We start from the raw sequence: 19287 nt of genomic DNA, 5'->3' as shown, positions 1-19287 counted from the left end.
GATCTTTGGGGTCTCCACTGTTGCCCAGGATAGCAAGGCTTCCCTAAGTCTTTGTTCATCAAACCAATAAATGAAGTCTGGAGAGATAACTCGATAAAATGCTTGTCTCACAGCCTCGAGTTCGATCCCCAGGACCTACACAGAAAGCCAGTCATGTTGGGCATGCTTGTACTCCCAACACTGGTGAGGTGGAGATGCGGAGCTCTGGGGGCTCACTGGCTGGGTAGCCTGGCATAAGTGGTAAGTTCTAAGCCAGAGAGAGATCATGTCTTAAAGAGGTGGTCAGTGTTCCTGAGGTGGTCCCCTGTACTGGACATTCATTTGGAAGACCACAGAATGGATTTTCAGTGACTGAATGGGAGAGTGCATGATCTAGAACAGAAAGAGTGAATGACGGAGAGATGGGCAGATGACAGGATGGAGGGTTGGCTGGAGAAAGGTTCTGTACCAGAAGAAGGGAGGAGGCGGGGCCAGTGGACTCACTTGAGCGTCTCCAGGGCCTTCAGCTGAGGGAAGGTGGCTGAGAGCTTCGTCACACCCTTGTCTCCGATCTTGTTCTCACTAAGTGAGTCCAGGCTGCAGGTGGGATCAAATGCAGCCATTTACCTTGTGACCCCAGGCCAGCGTCCTCCAGCCCTGGTTCTCTTGACCATAAGCTCCTCTCTGGGCTTACGGGAGATGGCCTTAACCTCCTGGGGGCGCCATTCAGCTGGCCACACACCATGGACTAGACCGTCTGCTTGGCTTTGTAGGAGCCTGCTGGTCAGCCCCCACCTCTTGGAACCTGATCTATTGAACAGAGCTCCCTGCTCCCACCTGTCTGCCCTTTGTGGTTTCGAAGAGCAGTGAAGGGGGCTGTGTGGGGAAAAGAATTTCAAAGCTTGCAAAACTCCAAACTTTTTTTTAAATCTGGGGTGTCCCATCCTCTGTCCCTCCCCTGTATTAGGGGTCATAATTCCCCATGGTGGGGGTCATCTGACTCCCACACAGTTTCCCCAGATGGTAGGGAAGAGGAAAAAGGAGAAAGACTCCCCATGTGCCCTGGGGACAAGGTCTGGGCTTGTCAGGGCAGAGGGTGGAGGGTGTCAGGGTCTGTAACTTACTCCAGGTGCTGCAGAGAAGAGAAGGCTGGAAGGATCTTTGCCAGTGTGGGGAAAGCCTGGGGGCCCAAGACGGGGCCCAACCTAGGAAGCAATCAACAGTAGAGGTCAGACAGGTCAGACACCTAAGCAGCCAGCGCAGTGCAAAGATGCAGAACAGTCCGAGGCTCCCTCCCTGACTCCCCAGTGTCTTATCCCTGCCTGCTGGGCTCCCAATGGCCCACTGTGCTGCTCTGCCACTGCTCTGCTCAGGACCACCCAGACGCCTGCTGCCTGTTGGGATGCTCCCACTTCACTTTCTGCTTTCAGTAGCAAGCCTGACCTCACTGCTGCTCATGTCTATACATGCTCACCCTTGCCTGGTGAAGATGTCCCCACACCAGCCAAGGTCTGTTCCCAGGGTCACACCAGATTGCCTGCCCTTCTGTTTTTAAATATATTTTCTCTCCCTCCCCTCCGTTCCCGTCTCCCTCCCTCTCTCCTGTGTGTGTGTGTGTGTGTGTGTGTGTGTTTATATGCACAGATACAGAGGCCACTGAACCTGCAACTCACTAATTCAGTACACTGGGAAAACTTCATCTCTCCCCCAATGCTAGGCTACTACTTGCATAGAGCTAGTATTGAGATAAAGAACTTGGTTCATGGTCTGGACCATGATGTCCAGGAGGCTTACTCCAGGTGCTGCAGGGAAGAAGGCTGGAAGGATCTTGTCAGTGTGGGGAAAGCCTGGGGAGCCCAAGATGGGACCCAACCCCGTTCTGGATCACCCATGAGCTTTTCCATTCAGTTACTGCTTATGAGAGATAAGAAATGCTGCAGACAGATTCACTGTGGGGGAGTTCAGGAAGGGTCTCAAGGTCAGTGGGGTCAAAGTGCCTGCACCCAACCTGGGACCTGAATTTTGTCCCTGAGACCGGCATGGAGGAAAGAGTCAACTCTTGCAAATTGTTCTCTAACCTCCCCAACAGGGCACACAGGCACACACACATATCCAAATAAATAAGAAAAGAAAAAAGAACAGAGGAAAGCGAGGGCCGGCGTGGATCTGCTGCATAGGGAAGAACATTCAGGGCAGAGGCACTGCCCCACAGAGGCCCAGAGGCCAGGGGCTGGGTCTTGTTTCAAGAGAAAGCCAGAAGAGGGAGCATAGAGAAGCCAGCTCTCCAGCCTAGGCCTCCAACCTAAGATGTGTAAGATGATTGAAGTGATTCTCCTGCCTCTACCCCTAGATGCTGGGACCACAGATGTGTGTCCCCATGCCGTGTAGATAGCGCTGGGGATCGAACCAGGGCTTGTGCCTACTAGGAAGGACTCTGCCGACTGAGCCACATGTATCCGCCTCCGCTCATGTGGGAGTTTTAAAGTGGACTGATCAGACAGTCAAAGAGGCCTGCAGGGTGGGGAACATGGGGGTGGCTGCAATAGACACCCTAAAATAGCCCCTTGTTTCCTTCCTTTCTTCCTCAGAACTGCCTCAGGACTCCCAGCATGTAGGTGGCTGTTGGCCTGGCTCTAGCCTGTTCCACTCCACAGCCTCTGGTACCCAGAGTGCAGTTCCGATCACCAGGGAGGGGCTTTTTTAAGCTGAAAATAATTCAAAGCCAGAAAACACCCTGCGGCTGTCTTCAGACATTTCCTCTTTTCAGCAATATTTTTACCTTTGTACATATTTGGCAGCTTATGTCCTGTTGAAAACAAGAGAAACTTGGTTATCTGTGAGGGGGTGCAGGGAAGCTGGCAGCAAGTGTGTGGCCAGCTGGGACCGAAGGCAAATCACTAACATCACCAAGCCTCAGTTTCCAAATCTGTCCAATGACTGTCTTCCAGGGCTACTCTTCTCATGAAGGGGACTTTATGTAAAATGACCTGAGGATCTTGTGGGTGGCTCTCTTTGTTTTGAGACAAGGTCTTCCTGACTGGAGTGATCTCATCTCTAACAGGACCAAACACTGACAAGACTTTGCTAGTCAGCCAGGCAAGCTAACCTGTTGTTTATAATGCTGAAGAAACCACTTCATCTCTGGTCTCACTATGCCCATTTGTAAGTGAGAGCTGACATCAGTGGCCTTCTCCCCAACTGTCTAGGATATGAAGTGAAGTGTTTTACAGTTGGAACGCTGTGTTAGAGCCGAGTGGTGGAGTGGGCATGCAATCCTGGGTAGGTACTTGGCAGGGCTGAGGCAAGGAGAGCAAAAGTTCAAGGCTAGACTAAATATTAAAACCCCATTCAAAATAACACACACACACACACATATATGAATGGGCTTGGAATGTAGCTGAATTGCAGAGTGTCTGCCTAACATGCACAAAGCCCCGGGTTCTATCCCTTGCACCGCATAAGCTTGGCGTGGCAGAGTGTGCCTATAACCCTAGCATTTGGGAGGTAGAGGCAGAAAGATTAGAAGTTCAAAGTTATATAGCTTGGCTTGGTTTATATAGCAAGTTTGAAGCCAGCCTGGAGTATAGACAAACAAGCAAATAAATGGGTAGGGATGTACCTCAGTGGTAGAGTGCCTGACAGGTATGCACAAGGCCCTGGACTCAACCCTCAGCACAGGTGGAAAAGTTGTCCAGGCAGCCAGACTTAACTATAACTCTTGGGGCTCTTCAGGGCCCGTGTACTGGAGAACAGCTCCCCCGTCATAGCCCAGGCACCCTCTGCTCTCTAGAACCTACTGCTTCCTATCATCTCCATTCCTGCTACCCTGGCTACACAGGGTGGGGGACCAATTGTCCCAGTCTGCTGAGATGGAGTGGATCCTAAGCATGCAAGACTCTCAGTGCCCAACCAGACCAGTCCTAGTCAAGCTGGCACCCAATCCGCTGAGCCACCCACTCAACTTTCTCAAGAAGGATCCTTCTAACAGAGGCAAGACCCAGGGGAGCAAGTAAGAGGCAGATGGGGTCTGAGCATGCATATAACTGGGAACTCTAGTAAGTCTGTCTACTCAAAAGCCAGGCTGGGCCAAGGCTAGCCTGTGGTAAGGACACCGGAGTTCAGAAAGCTGTGGCCAAGCTACATACATGCATTCCTCTGGAGGAGTGCATGTGTCCGGGGGAGTGACCAGCCCAGAAACAGGAGCAGGGTGCAGTTCCTAGCTCAGCAGGGAAAGAGCTCAAACTGAGGTCAGGGACACCTCATGTGCAAGGCCATGGTCTGGGACCCTCTGGGCTCTAGGCTCTATATACATTCCTTCAAGGCTTCCTCTCCAGCCCCAGTGGGTTCCTTCTGTTTCTTAAGCATCTTCTGTGAAGACGTCACTTCTTCCAGGAAGCTCCCCCAGCCCACCCTGCAAAGGAACTTGCTAGAATAACTTCATCATGGACAGCAGCTCTCTGCTCCTCAAAGAGCTTTGTGATGAGTGAATAGGTATGAGTTCCTGTGTGTGTGCATGTGTGAGAGTGTATGCATGCATGTGCATATGTGTCTGAGTGTGTACATGTGAAATTATGTGCTATATGTTGTGCATGAGTATAAATCACATGTGTATGCATATGCATGTGTGTTGTATGTGTGAGTGTGAATGTGTACAGTGTGTGTGTACATGCACATGTGTGTGCATTGCCCTGTAAATGGCCAATTCTCTGCTGCTCTGAGCGACCCCTGCACTTACCCAAACAAGCTGCACTCAGCAGAGGAAGACTGCTTTCCCAGTGGTTAAGTGAGCGGGCAGGAGTCATCCAATTTCTCCCCTTCCGCTCACCTTGTCACTGCCCCAAGATCAGTGAAGATGGCAGAAACGACCTTGGGGCACTGGGGTGGTTTATCCCTTCACTTACGCAAACTCTAGCTTCTTAAGGTCCCGGATGGCAGGAAGATCCTTGGCTGCATCTTCTGAAGGGTTTCTCAGCCTATACAGAAAGGGCTTTGGTAAGTAGGTGTAGCCCCACTGGTGTGTTCCAGTGCCCACATCCTGCCCCCAGGACTGCCTTCCTTGGGAGTTGTTGTTGAAACTGGAAAAAAAAAGCAATCTCTGGGGACTGAAGAGCTAGCTCAGTGGTTAATATTGTCATATTGCTCTTGCAAAGAAGCAGAGTTTGACTCATAACTGCCTGTAACTCCAGCTCTCAGGGTCTGATGCCCTCTTCTGGACTCCACAGGTACGCAGGCACACAGGCACACACACACACACACACTTCAAAATAAAGTACTTTAAAAAAGACCATCCTTAGGGCCAGGCAGAGTGGCATAGGCCTACATTACCAGCTATTTGAGAGGATGAGGCAGGAGGATCATAAATTGGAGGTCAGCTTCAACTATATATACAATTCAAGGGCAACCTGAACAACTTAGTAAGAACTTGTCTCTAAATAAAAATATTATAAGAGCTGGGGATGTAGCTTGGTATTAGAGTACTTGCATAGCATGTGGTGTGTGTGTGTGAGAGAGAGAGAGAGAGAGAGACAGACAGACAGAGACAGACAGAGACAGAGAGACAGAGAAAGATGGAGACAGAGAGAATATGAATATCTCAGGGTTCTATCTGTGTCTGACTCATTGAGAGACTTGGAGAAAGCGCTCAGCAGCACTTAGGTCTTAGAACAATGTTCTCCTTGTCTTTGTGTCCTGTCCTCTGCACCTTGGATCTGTTATGGTTGAAATGGTGCTGGCACTGAGTCTGTGGCTGCCTGGGGGGCTAGGAGAGTCCCACCAGTTAGTAGGTACAGAAGGTCTCCTTGTTAGCCCCCAGCAGGTGATATCCCCATGGCTTCAGCCGTGAAGGGACTGGTACAAGGTGTTAGGCTTAGAATGGGCAAAGGGCAAAACCGGGGTCCCTGGCTGGGTGGGACTGCAGTGGAGGGCCTGTGTGGGCATGCCAAGTAAGACTATTGGGCAGCTCTGTAGCTAGGAGGTGCATGTGACGTATATAGCTTGCCTGCACAGTCTGGACCTACCTCTGACCCCTTGCCTCCTCACCTCTGGGTCTGCACGAGACGATCCAGGTCTTCCACATCCTTTGGGGATTTGGCTTTAAATGGCTCAATGGTGAACTTCTCCTCTGCCGCCTGAAGTAGCTGGGTTTCTCCCTGCTGCTGAAGGGACTCCCATAATGCCATTGTATCACTCAAGGAGGCCCTGTGGAGGGAAGGCCTCAGACCCAGGCACAGCACCAAGGCAAGATTACAAGGGCAGGTGGGGCTCTGCAAAGGGACCTCCCACCTCGTAAGATCCTTTTCTTAGCTTGACCTCCTCCTTCCACGACCACATCAGCCCTTACTGGTTCACTTTTTCTCTGGCTGCCAGGAAGCTTAGTGCTAAATTCTGGGCACAACCGTGGCAGACCTTTTAACATGAGTGTCAGGGATGTGGGAGGAACTGTTCTGGAGATGACCCTGTGCTCCAGCATGCTGCAACATGGACTTGACTGAGCTGAACGGAAGAGCTTAGACCCCGAGAGGCACAGGGAGTCCTTGCAGGGCTGCAAGCAACACTGGAACCAGATTTACATTCTGGGAAGATTGCTCTGCTGCCTGAATTCAAAGAGCAGCGAAACAGAAAAGACTGGAGGCAGAGAAGCGAAGGGGGGTTGTGTCTCTGAGCCTGGGAAAATGGTGGCACACGTTGGTGATCGAAGGATGAAACCAACCTGAATTCAGGCTAGGCTGCGATTCTAGATGTGTTCCAGTGCCTGGCACCGCAGGTATTCAAATACTGGTTAAAAGAATGGTATCCTTCCCCACAGGCTGCATGGCTAGTGGCAATGGTTACCTTTCTCTGGCCCTCAGTATTGTCATCTTATAATTGGAGGGGGTTATTCTGTACCATCTAATGCTGTACCCATGGAATAGGGGTCCCCAGAGTCCATGCCTGCCCTGTGCCCTGCCCACACCTGAAACTGGTGACACAGCTGAGTCCCACGAGGTTTCCCAGTCCAGAAGGCTCAACGCCAGTCTGACGAAGGTCCAAGGAGAAATCCTGGCTGGCTGTCTCCAAGGCCCTGCCCAGCACATACACATCTGGGGGTGTGAGCCGGGTGCCCAGGAAGGAGAGGTGCCCAGGGAGCTGGTGTGCAACATGCTCCCATATCCCAGGTTGCTGTGTCTCGTGGGCACAGTGGAGCAGCTCCAGCAGCCTCCCTGCCCGGAGTGTCCCCAGCTTCAGGCGCTTCAGGTACCTGGTAAGAGCCTTCTGCTTCCTGTCTGCCACGGCAGCGACTGCAGGCTCCACCAGAGCTCCCAGGCACTGGGCTCGAGGCTGGAAAACTAATCCAGCCAGAAAGCGTGGTACACCCTCCAGCCAGTTGTCATAGGGTCTCTTCTTCCTCGGAGTCAAGGCCAGGTACTGTGGCAGCTCCTTGTCTTTGATTTCATTGCACTGTGCCAGCCACACAGCACCCAGGAAACACTGTAGCAGAAAACTGGAGAAGGCCAGTTGAGCCTCTGTGGTCTCCAGGGTCTGCTGCATCAAGCCTTGGGTCACTGCCCAGGTTTTCACCTCCACTGATGAAAACCGGCTTTCTTGCAAGGTGCTTTGGTGTCTTCGTCCCAGCTCCCAGGCCAGCTTTGCCAGCTCGACTAAGGCTCCGGGAGGGCTGTTCTGAGCTGCAGGGCCTAGCAGGCTGACGTAGAGTCCTGTAAGTGTACAAGGTAGCTGGGCCTCTGTGCCCTGTTCTAGCAGGGCCTTGGAGAGCTGGCACACAGCCCTGCACAGAACAGGGCTGTGACTATAGCTGCGGAGAAGAGGCTGCCCCTCCAGGAGGCCCAGGGCCTTGTCTTGGTTCCCCGCTGTCCCTGAGTTCTCAAAGTAGTGCCTCATGTAAATTTTGGCCTGCTTGGTAGAGAAGCTGGGCACCTCAAAGATGGCATCTGCCTTGCTCAGGCTCTGAGCCAGGCGGCCCCGGGGCCGGGCTGTGAGGAGCAGTGTGCAGCCTCTCAGTAGCTTCCGCTGGAAGATCCCAGCCAGCAGTCCCCGGAGGGAGCAGGGCTCTGGGGACAGAGATCCACAGGGTCCATGAAGGAGGCCATCTTGGGCCTCTAGCTCCTCGAAAGCATCTAGGATGAGCAGAACACGGTCCGGCTGCCTCATGATATAATCAAGGACCTCGTCATCCATGGCCAGTGGCTGCAGGCTCGGGGGACAGAGCAGATCCCGCAGGTGGTAGGTGTCCCCGGGACGATCCAAGCAATGACAGGGGACATAGAAGACAAAGTCATATTGTAGCAACTGGCCACATGCCCAGGTGTGACTCACTGTCCTGGCCCAGTGGCTCTTGCCCTGGCCAGCCTTGCCCAGCACAGCGACCACCTGTGTCTCTCCTGGTCGCCTGCAGTCACTGACAACCTGAAGTACCTCTGCCAGACCACCGTGGGCTAGCTGGCGCTCTGTCCAGTCTGGAGTGGCCAGCTCCCTTTCCTGGCTCTTGTTGCTGCCTCTTTCCAGCCTGGCCCGTACCAGCTCCACGGCCACCAGAGGACCCCTTGGGCTCTGGGGCAATGCCTTGTATTTGTCCTGTAGGGAGTGCTGGAATCGCTCCACAGCCTCTACAAAAGCCAGGGTGAGTCGGAGTGTTAGTGGAGTAGGGGTTGGGGAAGGTGAGGTAGCCAGAGCTGCCCCCTCACGAGTTTTCCCATAGCTCACAGCTGTCCATTGCCAGCTCACTTATTCAGCCACACCCTCCTGCTCTCCCAGAGGAGTGGATAAAACCAGGGCCCATGATCTGCCACCAAACTGCTACCCAGCCCCCTGGGACCTGCCTTAACTCTTCGGTTACTCATTAGGCTGGGCCACTCATCCCTATGGGTTTTGAGAGGGGAGTTGTTATTTGTGGATTCAACATGTTAAGTGAGATGAACCAGGCTTAGAAAGACATATATCACATGTTTCCTTTCATATGTGAAGCCTGAAATACACACACACACACACACACACACACACTAAACAAACAAACATGATTTAAAGCCTTAAAAAAAAAAAGGCAGTGGGGCTGGTGAGGTTGTAGCTGTTGACAGTGCTTGCCTAGTGTGTATGTCACCCTGGGTTTCATAACGAGGAATGTGGCGGTACATGCCTGTAATCCCGGGATTTGGGAGGTAGAGGCAGGAAGATTAGAAGTTTTCCCCAGCTACATAGCAAGTTAGAAAAAAGAAAACAGAAGAAAGGAATAAATAAAGGGAGGAACAAGGGAGGGAGGGAGGGAGGGAGGGAGGGAGGGAGGGAGGGAGGGAGGGAGGAACAAGCGAGGGAGGAACAAGAGAGGGAGGGAGGGAGGGAAGGGGAAGGAGGTGGATACAGTGTTGCATTCCTATTATCTTAGTACTCAAGAGGCTGAGACAATAGGGATGTGAGTTTGAGGCCAGCCTAAGTTACAGAGTCAGTTCAACAGTGTGAGCCAAATAATGAGAGTCTGTCTCAAAACAAACACACACACACACACACACACACACAAACAAACAAACAAACAAATGGTGTCAGCAGCAACAACAAAAACCAAAAACCTAAAAGGTTGAGACTTGGGAACCCATCTGTGTGGTGCCCTGCTATGCCTCAGGCTAGTTCATCGGTGAAATGGAGGTGACCCTGGGACTGGGGAGTCTACAGTACAAAGCCTGGGGATGCACTCCAGAGGGGCACCCTGGGGGCTTAGCTATTCTTTAATAGCTGACCATCCTCCATTGTTCTGGGCTCCACACTTAACTCCTTCACCCACAGTGCCTCCCAGGGAAAAGGACTTACTTATGCCTGTACTACTGCTCCAATGGCAGAACAGATGTTAAACAATGGGGAAATCAACTCGGTGATACATGAATGGGTTAAAGAATGAATGAATGAGCAAGTGAGCCCACAACAAGGAACTGACCAGGAACTGAATGAATGAAGTGCTTTGAACTTTCATGTCAGGTCTCCAGGACAGAGGGCCTACTGTCACTCACCTGGCCATTTTGGAAGCTTGATGGAAGACTCGGGATCCTCTTGGGATGGGGAGGGAGATGTTGTGTCCTCTGAGGATGAAGAAGTCAGTGTCAAGTTAGAGTCTGGGGAGTGCCCATGTATTACTCCCAGTGGTAGGGCATGCTGAGGGCAGGACCACATGCCTGAGCTCCAAGACCAGGGTACAAGAAGGCTGCCCAAGACTGTATCTGATATCTCCAGTTTAAGAAAAATTTTAAACCAATGTTTTAAAGATTATGGTAAGCCAGACATTGCAATATGTATAATCCCAGCTCTCAGGGGATTAGATAGAAATTTTGCAAGTTTACAGTCAATCTAATAGGTATATATTGAATTGCAGGTCAGTTAGGGCTATATAGCAAGACCCTGTCTGCAGACAAAGAAAAGCAACATTCGAACACATGTTCTATAAGTAAAGCCTAGGCTTCCAGTTTCAGTGGAGTCTGCTTTCACACGCCAAGGATCAACAGGAAGCTGTGGCTTGTGGTTCTGCTTGGGTGGACATATGTGTCCCAGCTGTCATCCAATCCTCGGTCACACTCGCTGCCCCAATCCTCACACACCCTCCCTCATGATCCATCATCCATGGGCTGACTTGCCCATCTCCTCAGGCAGCTCTGACTGTCTGATAAATATCCTTCCCCAAAGCCTGCTTCCAACGCCTCTTTCAGTGCCCCAGGCCTCACCTGTCTCATTTACACGGGAGGTCAGCGCAGGTTCAGGCATGCTGGGCAGGTCAGCTGCAGATGGTGTGAAGGGGCTGGTGGAGCCAGGCCGGTCTGGGGACTGGGGGAGACTGGGGGTAGTGAGGCCGCCTGAAGGGAGTACTTGGTTGACCTGGGGCATCTCACCTACACCAAAGATAAGGAGGATATATCCATTAGGAACACATCCAGAAATGTGCTGGGGTCATCTCTGCTCCAATCAAATGGTAGAGTGTGAACTGACTTTCTCCTGGAGTGGGGAGAGCACTACATCTGTGTTAAATGCTGACTGACTAGTTAGGACTTCTGTGCCTGTGGAGAGCTGGAAGTTTGCAGGTTCAGAGCCAAATTGTCTTGGGTAGTCTTTAGCACCCACCCCACAAACATTAATTGCCCACCTCTATGTTTAAGCTAGCATCCTTAAGACTTTAGGTAAAAATCCTTTTTAGAATGTACCAGATGCTATTTCCACCAACCCAAAGGCTAAGAATGCCATCAGATAGCAGGTGTGGACGCTAGCAGAGGCATCCTTCTTTGTTGTAATGCTGAGGTTTGCACCAATGTATTTGCAAGATACTTTGACTTGTAACTCTCTTGTTCTGTCACTATAAAACGTTCATTTAACTGTTTCCATGTTGGAATGTGGCATTTGAGGCAGCCTGACTCTGTGTTCCCAGCTGTGGTCACTCAGATCTGGCTTTGGAATAAATGATCTTATTGCTCTCGAGGTGAGCACTTGCTGAGTTTGGGGAGAGAAGGAACCTCCCATGGAAGGCATCCAGGGTTAAACTGGGGAGAGAAGTCTGAGGGAATCCCATCCCTCGTGAAGTGGACACAGTATGCTCACAGGGTGCTCGGAGCATCTGCTCCCTGGCACTCCCACAGTATGGTCAGCACTCATTTCCCTACATGTTAGAAGTTGCCCCGTTGCTTCTGGGAAGCCCTTGTCTAAGGAGGCTATGGGCTTGAGCATCCCCACCTCATCCCTTAAAGCCCGGCCATGTCTTTCTGGGGCTTATTGGCAGCCTTTCTATGGTGGATTAACGTTTAATTGGTCAGAAAAAAAGGCAAATTAGAGCTGTGCACAGATGCACAGCAAACCTCATCCCAGCACGCTGGCAAGAGGGGAGGAGACCCTCAAGTCTCCAGTCTCTTATTGTTTGGCTGAATAGTGAGTATGATCAATGTCAGAGTTTAAAAATAAAAATGAGTGTTGTTGTTTGTTTGCTTTGCTTTGTGTTTGAGGGCTGGAGAGACGGCACAGCGAGTAGGAGCATGCACTGCTTTCCCAGTGATCCTCATTGGGCTCCCGGCATCCACATCAGGCTGCTCACAACAGCTGCATCTCCCACTCCAGAGAGATCTGTCGCCTCTGGCTTCTTCAAGCCTTGCAGCCATGCACTCTGATGTGTGCGTACACAAATACTAATAAAATAAAATGTTTTTTAATGAAGAAAACTGAGGGGAGAGGAAGTAACCACACAGAGAAGGCTACAAGACTGATCACATAGGCAGACCACCCTAGAGACACCGCTCACATAGGCAGACCACCTTAGAGACTCCCGGACTTTGTTTTTTGGGAGAAACAAAGACAGAGACAGGTTTGGGGAGAGAGGATTTATGACCAGGTGCTATGTCACAATTGCCAATGTCTGCAATGGGAAAGAACAAGGTCAGGGGTTAGGGAGGAATGAGAGGCAGTCAGCTTTAATGCTGGGCTCCCACACTCACCGTGGTAGATTAGGACACTGGAGAGACCTGTGCCAGCCCCTGAGATTTGCCAGAGTCTCTGGGGCAGAGTGGTAAAGATCTGGATGTGCCCAGCGGGGAGATCCAAATAGTTCAGTGAGGTCCTAGAGGTGGGCACTGCAGGAGACAGAGGCAGTGAGGGGGGGGGTTGTTCACAGCACCCATCTTCTGTTTAGTGATGTGGGGTGAAAGACCAACTCCCTCTCGAGGGGTACTTATTTCTCCAGGAGCAGCAGCTGAGCCTGTCTTGCCTATAGTGGTGTCCCTAACACCTAGTGGTGTGGCTGACAGAGACATGGAGGGGCGACAAGTGGGAGGGACAGCAGTAGATTCCCTCAGTGGGGATGTTTCATTCTCTCTTCTTTTCTCTTTCCCTTTCCTTCCTCCCTCCTTTCCTCCTTCTCCTATGATGCTAGAATTCAAAGAGGGCCTTGTTCACAGTAGTCACACACTCTACCTCTGAACTACTCCAACCCTGATCTCTGGTGTTCAATGCTGGCTTGTGCTGCATTTGACGGGGGCTGTGCTCCCCTAAATGGGACCCTCTGAACCACCTGCCCATCTCACCTAGCTTCCTGTGCTTTGAGTCCATAGCATGCTCTTCTGGGAAGCCTGCAAAGAGAACCCTGAGATCAGTGGCCCTGGGTTGGGATGTACCCAGCCATAGAGATTTCTTGGGTCCCAGCAGGCTCTGTGACCTTGCCTGAGGAATTGAGAAACTGTGTCCCACTCCTCCCCTATACCTCAGGGTGCTGGCCAGTTCCAGGGCTGGAGCCCGTGTCTTAGCTATAAAGCATCTTGGCAGGTAGGTGAGAGTAAGGGAGAGGCAAAGTCACAGATCAGGTGAGGCTAAAGCTACAAAACTACTAGAGCCAACCTCTCTGGGCTCTGCTCAGGTTGTCCTCACAGCCTGCTAGAGAGCCTGATACTTCCTCTGTGGATCCTCTACCGTTGCACCCACATGTCCACTTGCAGACAACAGTGAGAAGCAGAGATTATCTCCACAGGTTAGTGGTGAAAACCATGTCCCTCAGCAAGAGGCTCATGGAGCCACCTGGGGCAGCCACCCAAGGATGCTACTTGAGTCAGATGTGAAAGAGCCAGCATGCTGGGGAGGGGCAGGCAGCAAAGGGAGTCATAGGCTGTAATAGACTGGCAAGGCACCCAAAGGAGATGGGTAGATGGACCAAGGAATCTACCAATGGATGGAGCATCTCAAGGCAAATAGATCCCAATATCAACCGAGGGGAGGGGCTGCGTGCAGGGAAGGAAAGAAGAGAGGGAAGAAGGGAAGAGGGAGAGAAGTGGGAAGGCCAGCCCCCAGAAACATGTAAAGGTGGAAGAGAACTAATCCCAGAGCTGTCTGATATTGACATGTTCACCGTAGTATGTGTGTGTCCATACACACAACAATTAAAAGAAAGAAATCTGCAAAAGGGAGAAAGGGAAGAAGGGAGAGAGGAGAAGATGGGGGAATCTGCAGACAGAGCCTTGTGTTCTCCATCAGCAATCTAGAAATGCCTCCCACACATGGCAGAGGGTAATAGTGTGTGCATGTGTGTGTACTTGTATATATGTGCATATGTTTGTGTGTATATGCACATGCACACATGTCTATGCCTTATGTGTATGCGTAGGTGTGTGTTTATATGTATGTTGATGTGTGTGTGCTCACGTATGTGTGAGTGTGAGTGTGCGTGTGCGTGTGCGTGTGTGTGTGTGGTAGGGGTAGAACAATTGAGTGGAGCATTCCAACAAGGCTCAAAGAGAGTACTGGACACAAACTGCCTTCAGGGAGAGATGCTAAGGCCAGGAAGGGGAGTAGATGCAAATGCTGCCACTGTTTATTCTTAGGACTTTAGATGTTTATAGCACATGCCATGCCAGACTCCCATGACCACCAGTAAATAAATATTACAGGGCTTGGGGATACAGTTTAATGTAAAATGTCTGCCTGGCATGCAAAAGGCCTGGGACACACACACACACACACACACACACACACACACACACACACACACACACATATAAAAAGGACAGGAGAGATGGCTCAGTGATTAAGAGTACCATCTGCTCTCCCACAAGACCTGAGTTCAATTCCCAGGACCCATATGATGGCTCACAACAATCTGTAATTCTTGTCTCTGGGGATCTGATGCTCTCTTCTGGCCTCTGCAGGCACCACTCATGTAGTACACAGACACACATGCAGGCAAAGCATCCACAGATATAAAATACATACATTAAAAAAAAGAGAGAAATAAGCATAAATAAGACAATGACTTTATGTGGATGTGTGGTCAGGGAGGGTTTCCTGGCCAAAGTGAGCTAACGGCTTTGAAGGGTGAGAGGAAAACATTTCAGGAACAGTGGGATAGGCTGCCAAAGTATCGTCCCTCTGTGATGAGCCAGGAGAGGAGGTTGGACAGGCCACACAGGCCTCTCAGATGTATCTTGTGTGTGTGTGTGGTAGGGGTAGAGGGTCAGCAAGGCAGGGGTGCCCTAACCTGCATGGGAAAGCATCAATGGCCACCCAGAGAGGACAGACTAAGGAGGCAGGAGACAGGGCAGGAGGGGTGTAGAGGTCCCTAGTCAGGGTAACACAGCCTTTGAACAGCAGATTCAGGATTCCATCCCAGTCCCGCCTGAGGCCTTACCCATTGCTTAAAGAGATATTCCTCAGAGACCCAAAGGGAAGCAGGACTCAAGTCATTGAGGAACAGGCATCAAAGTATCCCACATAGATCCCCACCCCCAGGGCTCTAGAGCTGTGTGGCATGGGGATGTGGTGGGGAGACAGATAGGACTAAATGGAGACAAGTATGACACAGCAGGCTGCAGATGGAAGGAAGGACCGGATCTGAGAAAGGACAGGCTGGGTCAGGGAGGGGCTCACTCACGTCTCTTCTGAGGCTTCTGTCCTGCTTCTACAGGGATCTCTATGTTCTCACCAAAGCCTTCCTCTGCTCCAATGTGCTCTACTTTGGAGAAACACCAGAGACCCACATCACAATCACAGAATCCCCGGGAAAGCCACCGTGAGGGGTGTGGCTGTCAACCATTTCTTCAGGTCAGGAAAGACTAAAGACTGAGCCTAGATCAACTTCCCCCGACTTACTGAAGAGGTCCTTGCTCAGGCCCTCTAGCTGGGTATCCTGGAACACGTACTGATCCAGTTCCGCTGCCAGATAAAAAAGCATACGGTCAGTCAAAAAGGTTCCCACGGAAGGAGGCCAGCCTAGTCTACAAAGTTCCAGGACAGCCAGGGCGATGTAGAGAGACCCTGTCTTAAAACCAAAAACCAAAACCAACCAAACAAAGGATCCCCTGAAATCTTGCTATGTGTCTAGCCTCAGGCTAAGGACCTTCTGGGCTGGTGCACAGTAGGGTCTCTATTACTGAGTATACTTTGAGTGAATGAGCAAACAGACATAGCTTTTCATGTGTTTTCTGTCTTATTAGATAAGGAAAGCATGTGCCCATAAAAATGTCTGCCACTGGGCTGAGTTCAAATTCTGTCTCTATTCTCCACTAGCTCCCTCTGCTGGACCGCCTTGGGCTGGTTGCTTAATGTTTCTGGTTCCTGTTTCCTCATCTCAATGAAGAGAACAAATAGTGGGTGCTATCCAGAGGTGGGCAGCAACGTTAGAAGTATGTTGTAGGACAACTGGCAGGAGTCTGTCCTATCTTCCCACTAACTGACTCCTGGGGCTTAAATTCAGTTCATCAGGCTTGGTGGCAAACGCTGTTACCCCATGAAGCTACCTTGATGGACATGCCTTGTCAAATTGCTCAATTTTAGACACTTCCTTTTTGTGTTTAAGTCAGGGCTTGGAAGTGTGGAGCCTTGGCATGGGATTTCAGATCTGCCATCTGACTCAGCCTTGAGGCCACTTCATCTCTCTCCACCTCAATTTCCTCCTCTGTGAATAGAAGATTCTCACGTCACAGACTTCATTGGCTGCCCCAAGGCGTCAGTGTGGTCTTACGGGTGTAGAAACCAACGTGTTGCCAGGGCCGGCTGATGCATGACAGCTCATTGACTTAGGTGCTGGGGAAGGGTATGTGGTGTGGGCTTTGTGTAAAAGAGGAGCAGAAAAAAATGGAAATGGAAGTGTAGAGTTGGATGTGGTGCATGCTGGGATTCCACAGCATTCCACAGCTGAGGCTGGAGCGTTGCCATGAGTTTGAGACTGGCCTGGAATACATAGTTCCAGAACAGGCTGGGCTACAAAAGACCTTGTCTCAGAAGCAAAATAAAACTAACCTAACAAGCAAAAAGCATAAAGAAGCAGAAAGAAAGTAAAGGGAGTACTGCAAAAGGACACAATTGGCTTGGTAGCCATCAGGGAAGGGGTCTGCATCCCTTTAGTCTTTCCCTTCCTCTTCCTCCTTCTTCTCCTCTTCCTCCTCCTCCTCTAAGTCCCCTCCCTTCCAGCCCTAGTTGCTGACCCTAGCTGTAATTTTGGTGGGAAGGACCTAGTGACATTAGTGAAAGAGACTCTTCTTCTTGGTCCTTTCGCTGGCCTCTGCGACCTCCTTACCAATGTTGGCATAGGCCTCCCGCGTCTCTTCATCCATTTCCATGTCCTGCAACAGCTTGCTGAACTGGTCGCAGTTGATGGTGTCTGTGTCTGGCTCTGCAAGGGGAAAGCCCGGAGGAGGGGCAGTGAGGAAGGAGGGAGACTGTCTCCAAATGAGGGTCAGCGCAATTAGCGCGGTCAGGGAGCTGTCCATGGTTCTGACAGGCAGCCAGTGCTTTTTCTCCCGCTTGCTAACCGGCTCCTGCCTGCAGAAGTCCTGAGAAGGCCAGGAGAGGTCCCGGGGAACGAGACCCACCTGAGCTGAGTTCAATCTCCTCCTCTCCAGCCAGGTCCATCTGGTCATAGAGGTGGTAGAGATGTAGGGGGTCGGCATCACTGTTAAGGAGCTCCAGGTAGCTGCCCTCTGGAGAGCCCAGTTCCATGGTGGCACACAGACTATGGTCTGGGAGGAGAGATACACTCAGATATGTCATCGGATTATGGTAGGCAAAGGCAGAGAGTGAACTTGCACTGCTGCTGGGGGTTGGGGGTGGGAGGAGCCTAAGAATATGAACAACAGGGTTCCAGACACTAGAGAGGAGTTGGAGTCCCATCTGTGAGGCCCAAGGTGAGTGGCTTGTCCTCTTTAAGTATGTTTTCTGGAGCATGGCAAGGGAGTGTCCCTGTGGAACCTTGGAAGGTCAAGGGCGGCTCTGTGCCATGTGAGAGTCACACGCAAGCCTCCAGTCACAGAAAGCTCATCATTCTGGGGAGACGTCAGGGAAGGGTCTCTTCGCTCCCAGATGGGATATTCTCACCAGAATGCACCCACTTCCACTCATGCCCAGGTCTCCTCAGGTCTTGGCTTGGGATTCCTCAGTACCTCCAAGGCCATGCTTCCTCTATCCCCACTTGCTTTGGAGTTGATTCATAAGCCTCTCAAATAGACCTTCTCCTCTGCCAGCGGTTCCAAAAGGGATGGGAGGCAAAGATGGCCTTGCTCACCCTCGTGGGAAGAAATGTCCTCTTTAGCTGCCCATGGGACTCAAGCCATATGGAGATAGCAAAGACCCTCACCACTGAGATTCCCCACCCTGTAGCCATGCCTCTGAGGGAGTTTCTAGATCACATTGATTGAGGTGGGAAGACTCGTCCTGAATATGAGCTAAGCACCAGCATTCATCTTTCTCTGCCTTCCAAGAGCAGATGCAATGCCACCGTCTGCCTCACACCCCTGTCACCAGGCCTTCCTTACACAATGGCCTGGACTTTCAGACTGTGTGCCAGAATCAGTGCTTCCTTAAGCTGCTTTTGTTGAGTACTTCCTCACAGCAATGAGGTAAGTAACCAACACACTGTCCCCACCCAAGCCTGCGGCACGTACCAGGCTCTCCCTACACACAGGGACACTGTCTAGTCAGAACTCCCAGACAGCCCAAGTTCCTGGAATTGGATGTCCAGTTTCTCATGTGTCACCCTCCGGCTTCCCTTAGCGAATTATGTTCCTGTCTCTCAGATGAAGAACCAGATTGGGGTAATGGTGGCAGGGCCACATCCTCTGTGGCCAACATTTAAGAAATGAAGACACAGGTGACAAGGCAGTTTCCTCGTCTGAGGAAAAGTCTGTGCACATTGTGTGTGTGGGAGCCCATTCACACTGTGAATGGGCAGTGTTTTTAGAAAACTCTCTGCAAACTGACCTTCCCCAAGGCTTCCACACCTATTTGTGAAGACATCTCTGGCACTTTCCACCATTAGTCCTTTGGGGACATTCTGTCCCCACTACGCATTACAGTAGAGGGTTTAGGTTTTGTGAGGTTACTTTTGTTTCAGTTGGGTTAATGATCATGCTGTGAATGGAAGTGCTCAATGAATTAAAGATTTAAAGGTTCCAAGATGTCCACAAAATGACAGCATAAAAGTCAAAGTGTCAGCAGGTAGTTCTAGGGTGCTGGCAGTGCTGCTGTGTCTCAGCAGATGCGGATGGTAGTGTGTGTGTGTGTGTGTGTGTGTGTGTGTGTGCATGCGTGTGTATGTGTGTATGTGTGTGCATGCGTGTGTGGGTGTGAGTGAAATGCTCACACATATCAGAAGCCGGTGTGGTAACCCCCGTAGCTGGAGTTTCAGGCTGTTGTGAGCAGCTTACTGTGGATGCCAGGAACTGAACTCTGGTCCTCTGGAGGAGCAACAAGCAAAAATAGCACCCAAGACATCTCTCCAGCCCCAGTAGAGTTTGTTTTAAATGAACAATCCGATGTTTTTGCCACCCTGTAAGTTGTCAAAGCCGGGGATGTTAGCATTCCTTCTAGGCTCCACTCCAC

General features: G+C 51.0%; 1 protein-coding gene across 3 annotated transcripts in view; it reads right to left on the bottom strand.

Moving 5' to 3' along the window:
- Window positions 1-19287, bottom strand: part of Ciita (class II major histocompatibility complex transactivator) — a 47698-nt gene that overhangs the window by 10146 nt on the left and 18265 nt on the right. For 2 of the 3 annotated variants that reach the window (XM_021184946.3, XM_021184949.3), the window contains exons 2-14: window positions 17283-17429; window positions 16988-17083; window positions 15562-15624; window positions 15344-15424; window positions 13011-13055; window positions 12426-12560; window positions 10677-10841; window positions 9972-10040; window positions 6932-8582; window positions 6019-6177; window positions 4881-4952; window positions 1104-1184; window positions 484-576 (exon numbers count right to left, since the gene is read on the bottom strand). In XM_021184946.3, the coding sequence (XP_021040605.1) occupies window positions 484-576; window positions 1104-1184; window positions 4881-4952; window positions 6019-6177; window positions 6932-8582; window positions 9972-10040; window positions 10677-10841; window positions 12426-12560; window positions 13011-13055; window positions 15344-15424; window positions 15562-15624; window positions 16988-17083; window positions 17283-17429 (2857 nt within the window). The remainder of the gene's footprint in view (window positions 1-483; window positions 577-1103; window positions 1185-4880; window positions 4953-6018; window positions 6178-6931; window positions 8583-9971; window positions 10041-10676; window positions 10842-12425; window positions 12561-13010; window positions 13056-15343; window positions 15425-15561; window positions 15625-16987; window positions 17084-17282; window positions 17430-19287) is intronic. The other variant, XM_021184947.3, reaches the window with a different exon arrangement.

This window comes from Mus caroli, unplaced genomic scaffold, assembly GCF_978045245.1.
Source record: "Mus caroli unplaced genomic scaffold, Mus_caroli_1 scaffold_17, whole genome shotgun sequence".
Classification (NCBI taxonomy): domain Eukaryota; kingdom Metazoa; phylum Chordata; class Mammalia; order Rodentia; family Muridae; genus Mus; species Mus caroli.
Note: the sequence above shows the minus strand (reverse complement) of the source record. Positions and strands in the feature narration are given on the sequence as shown.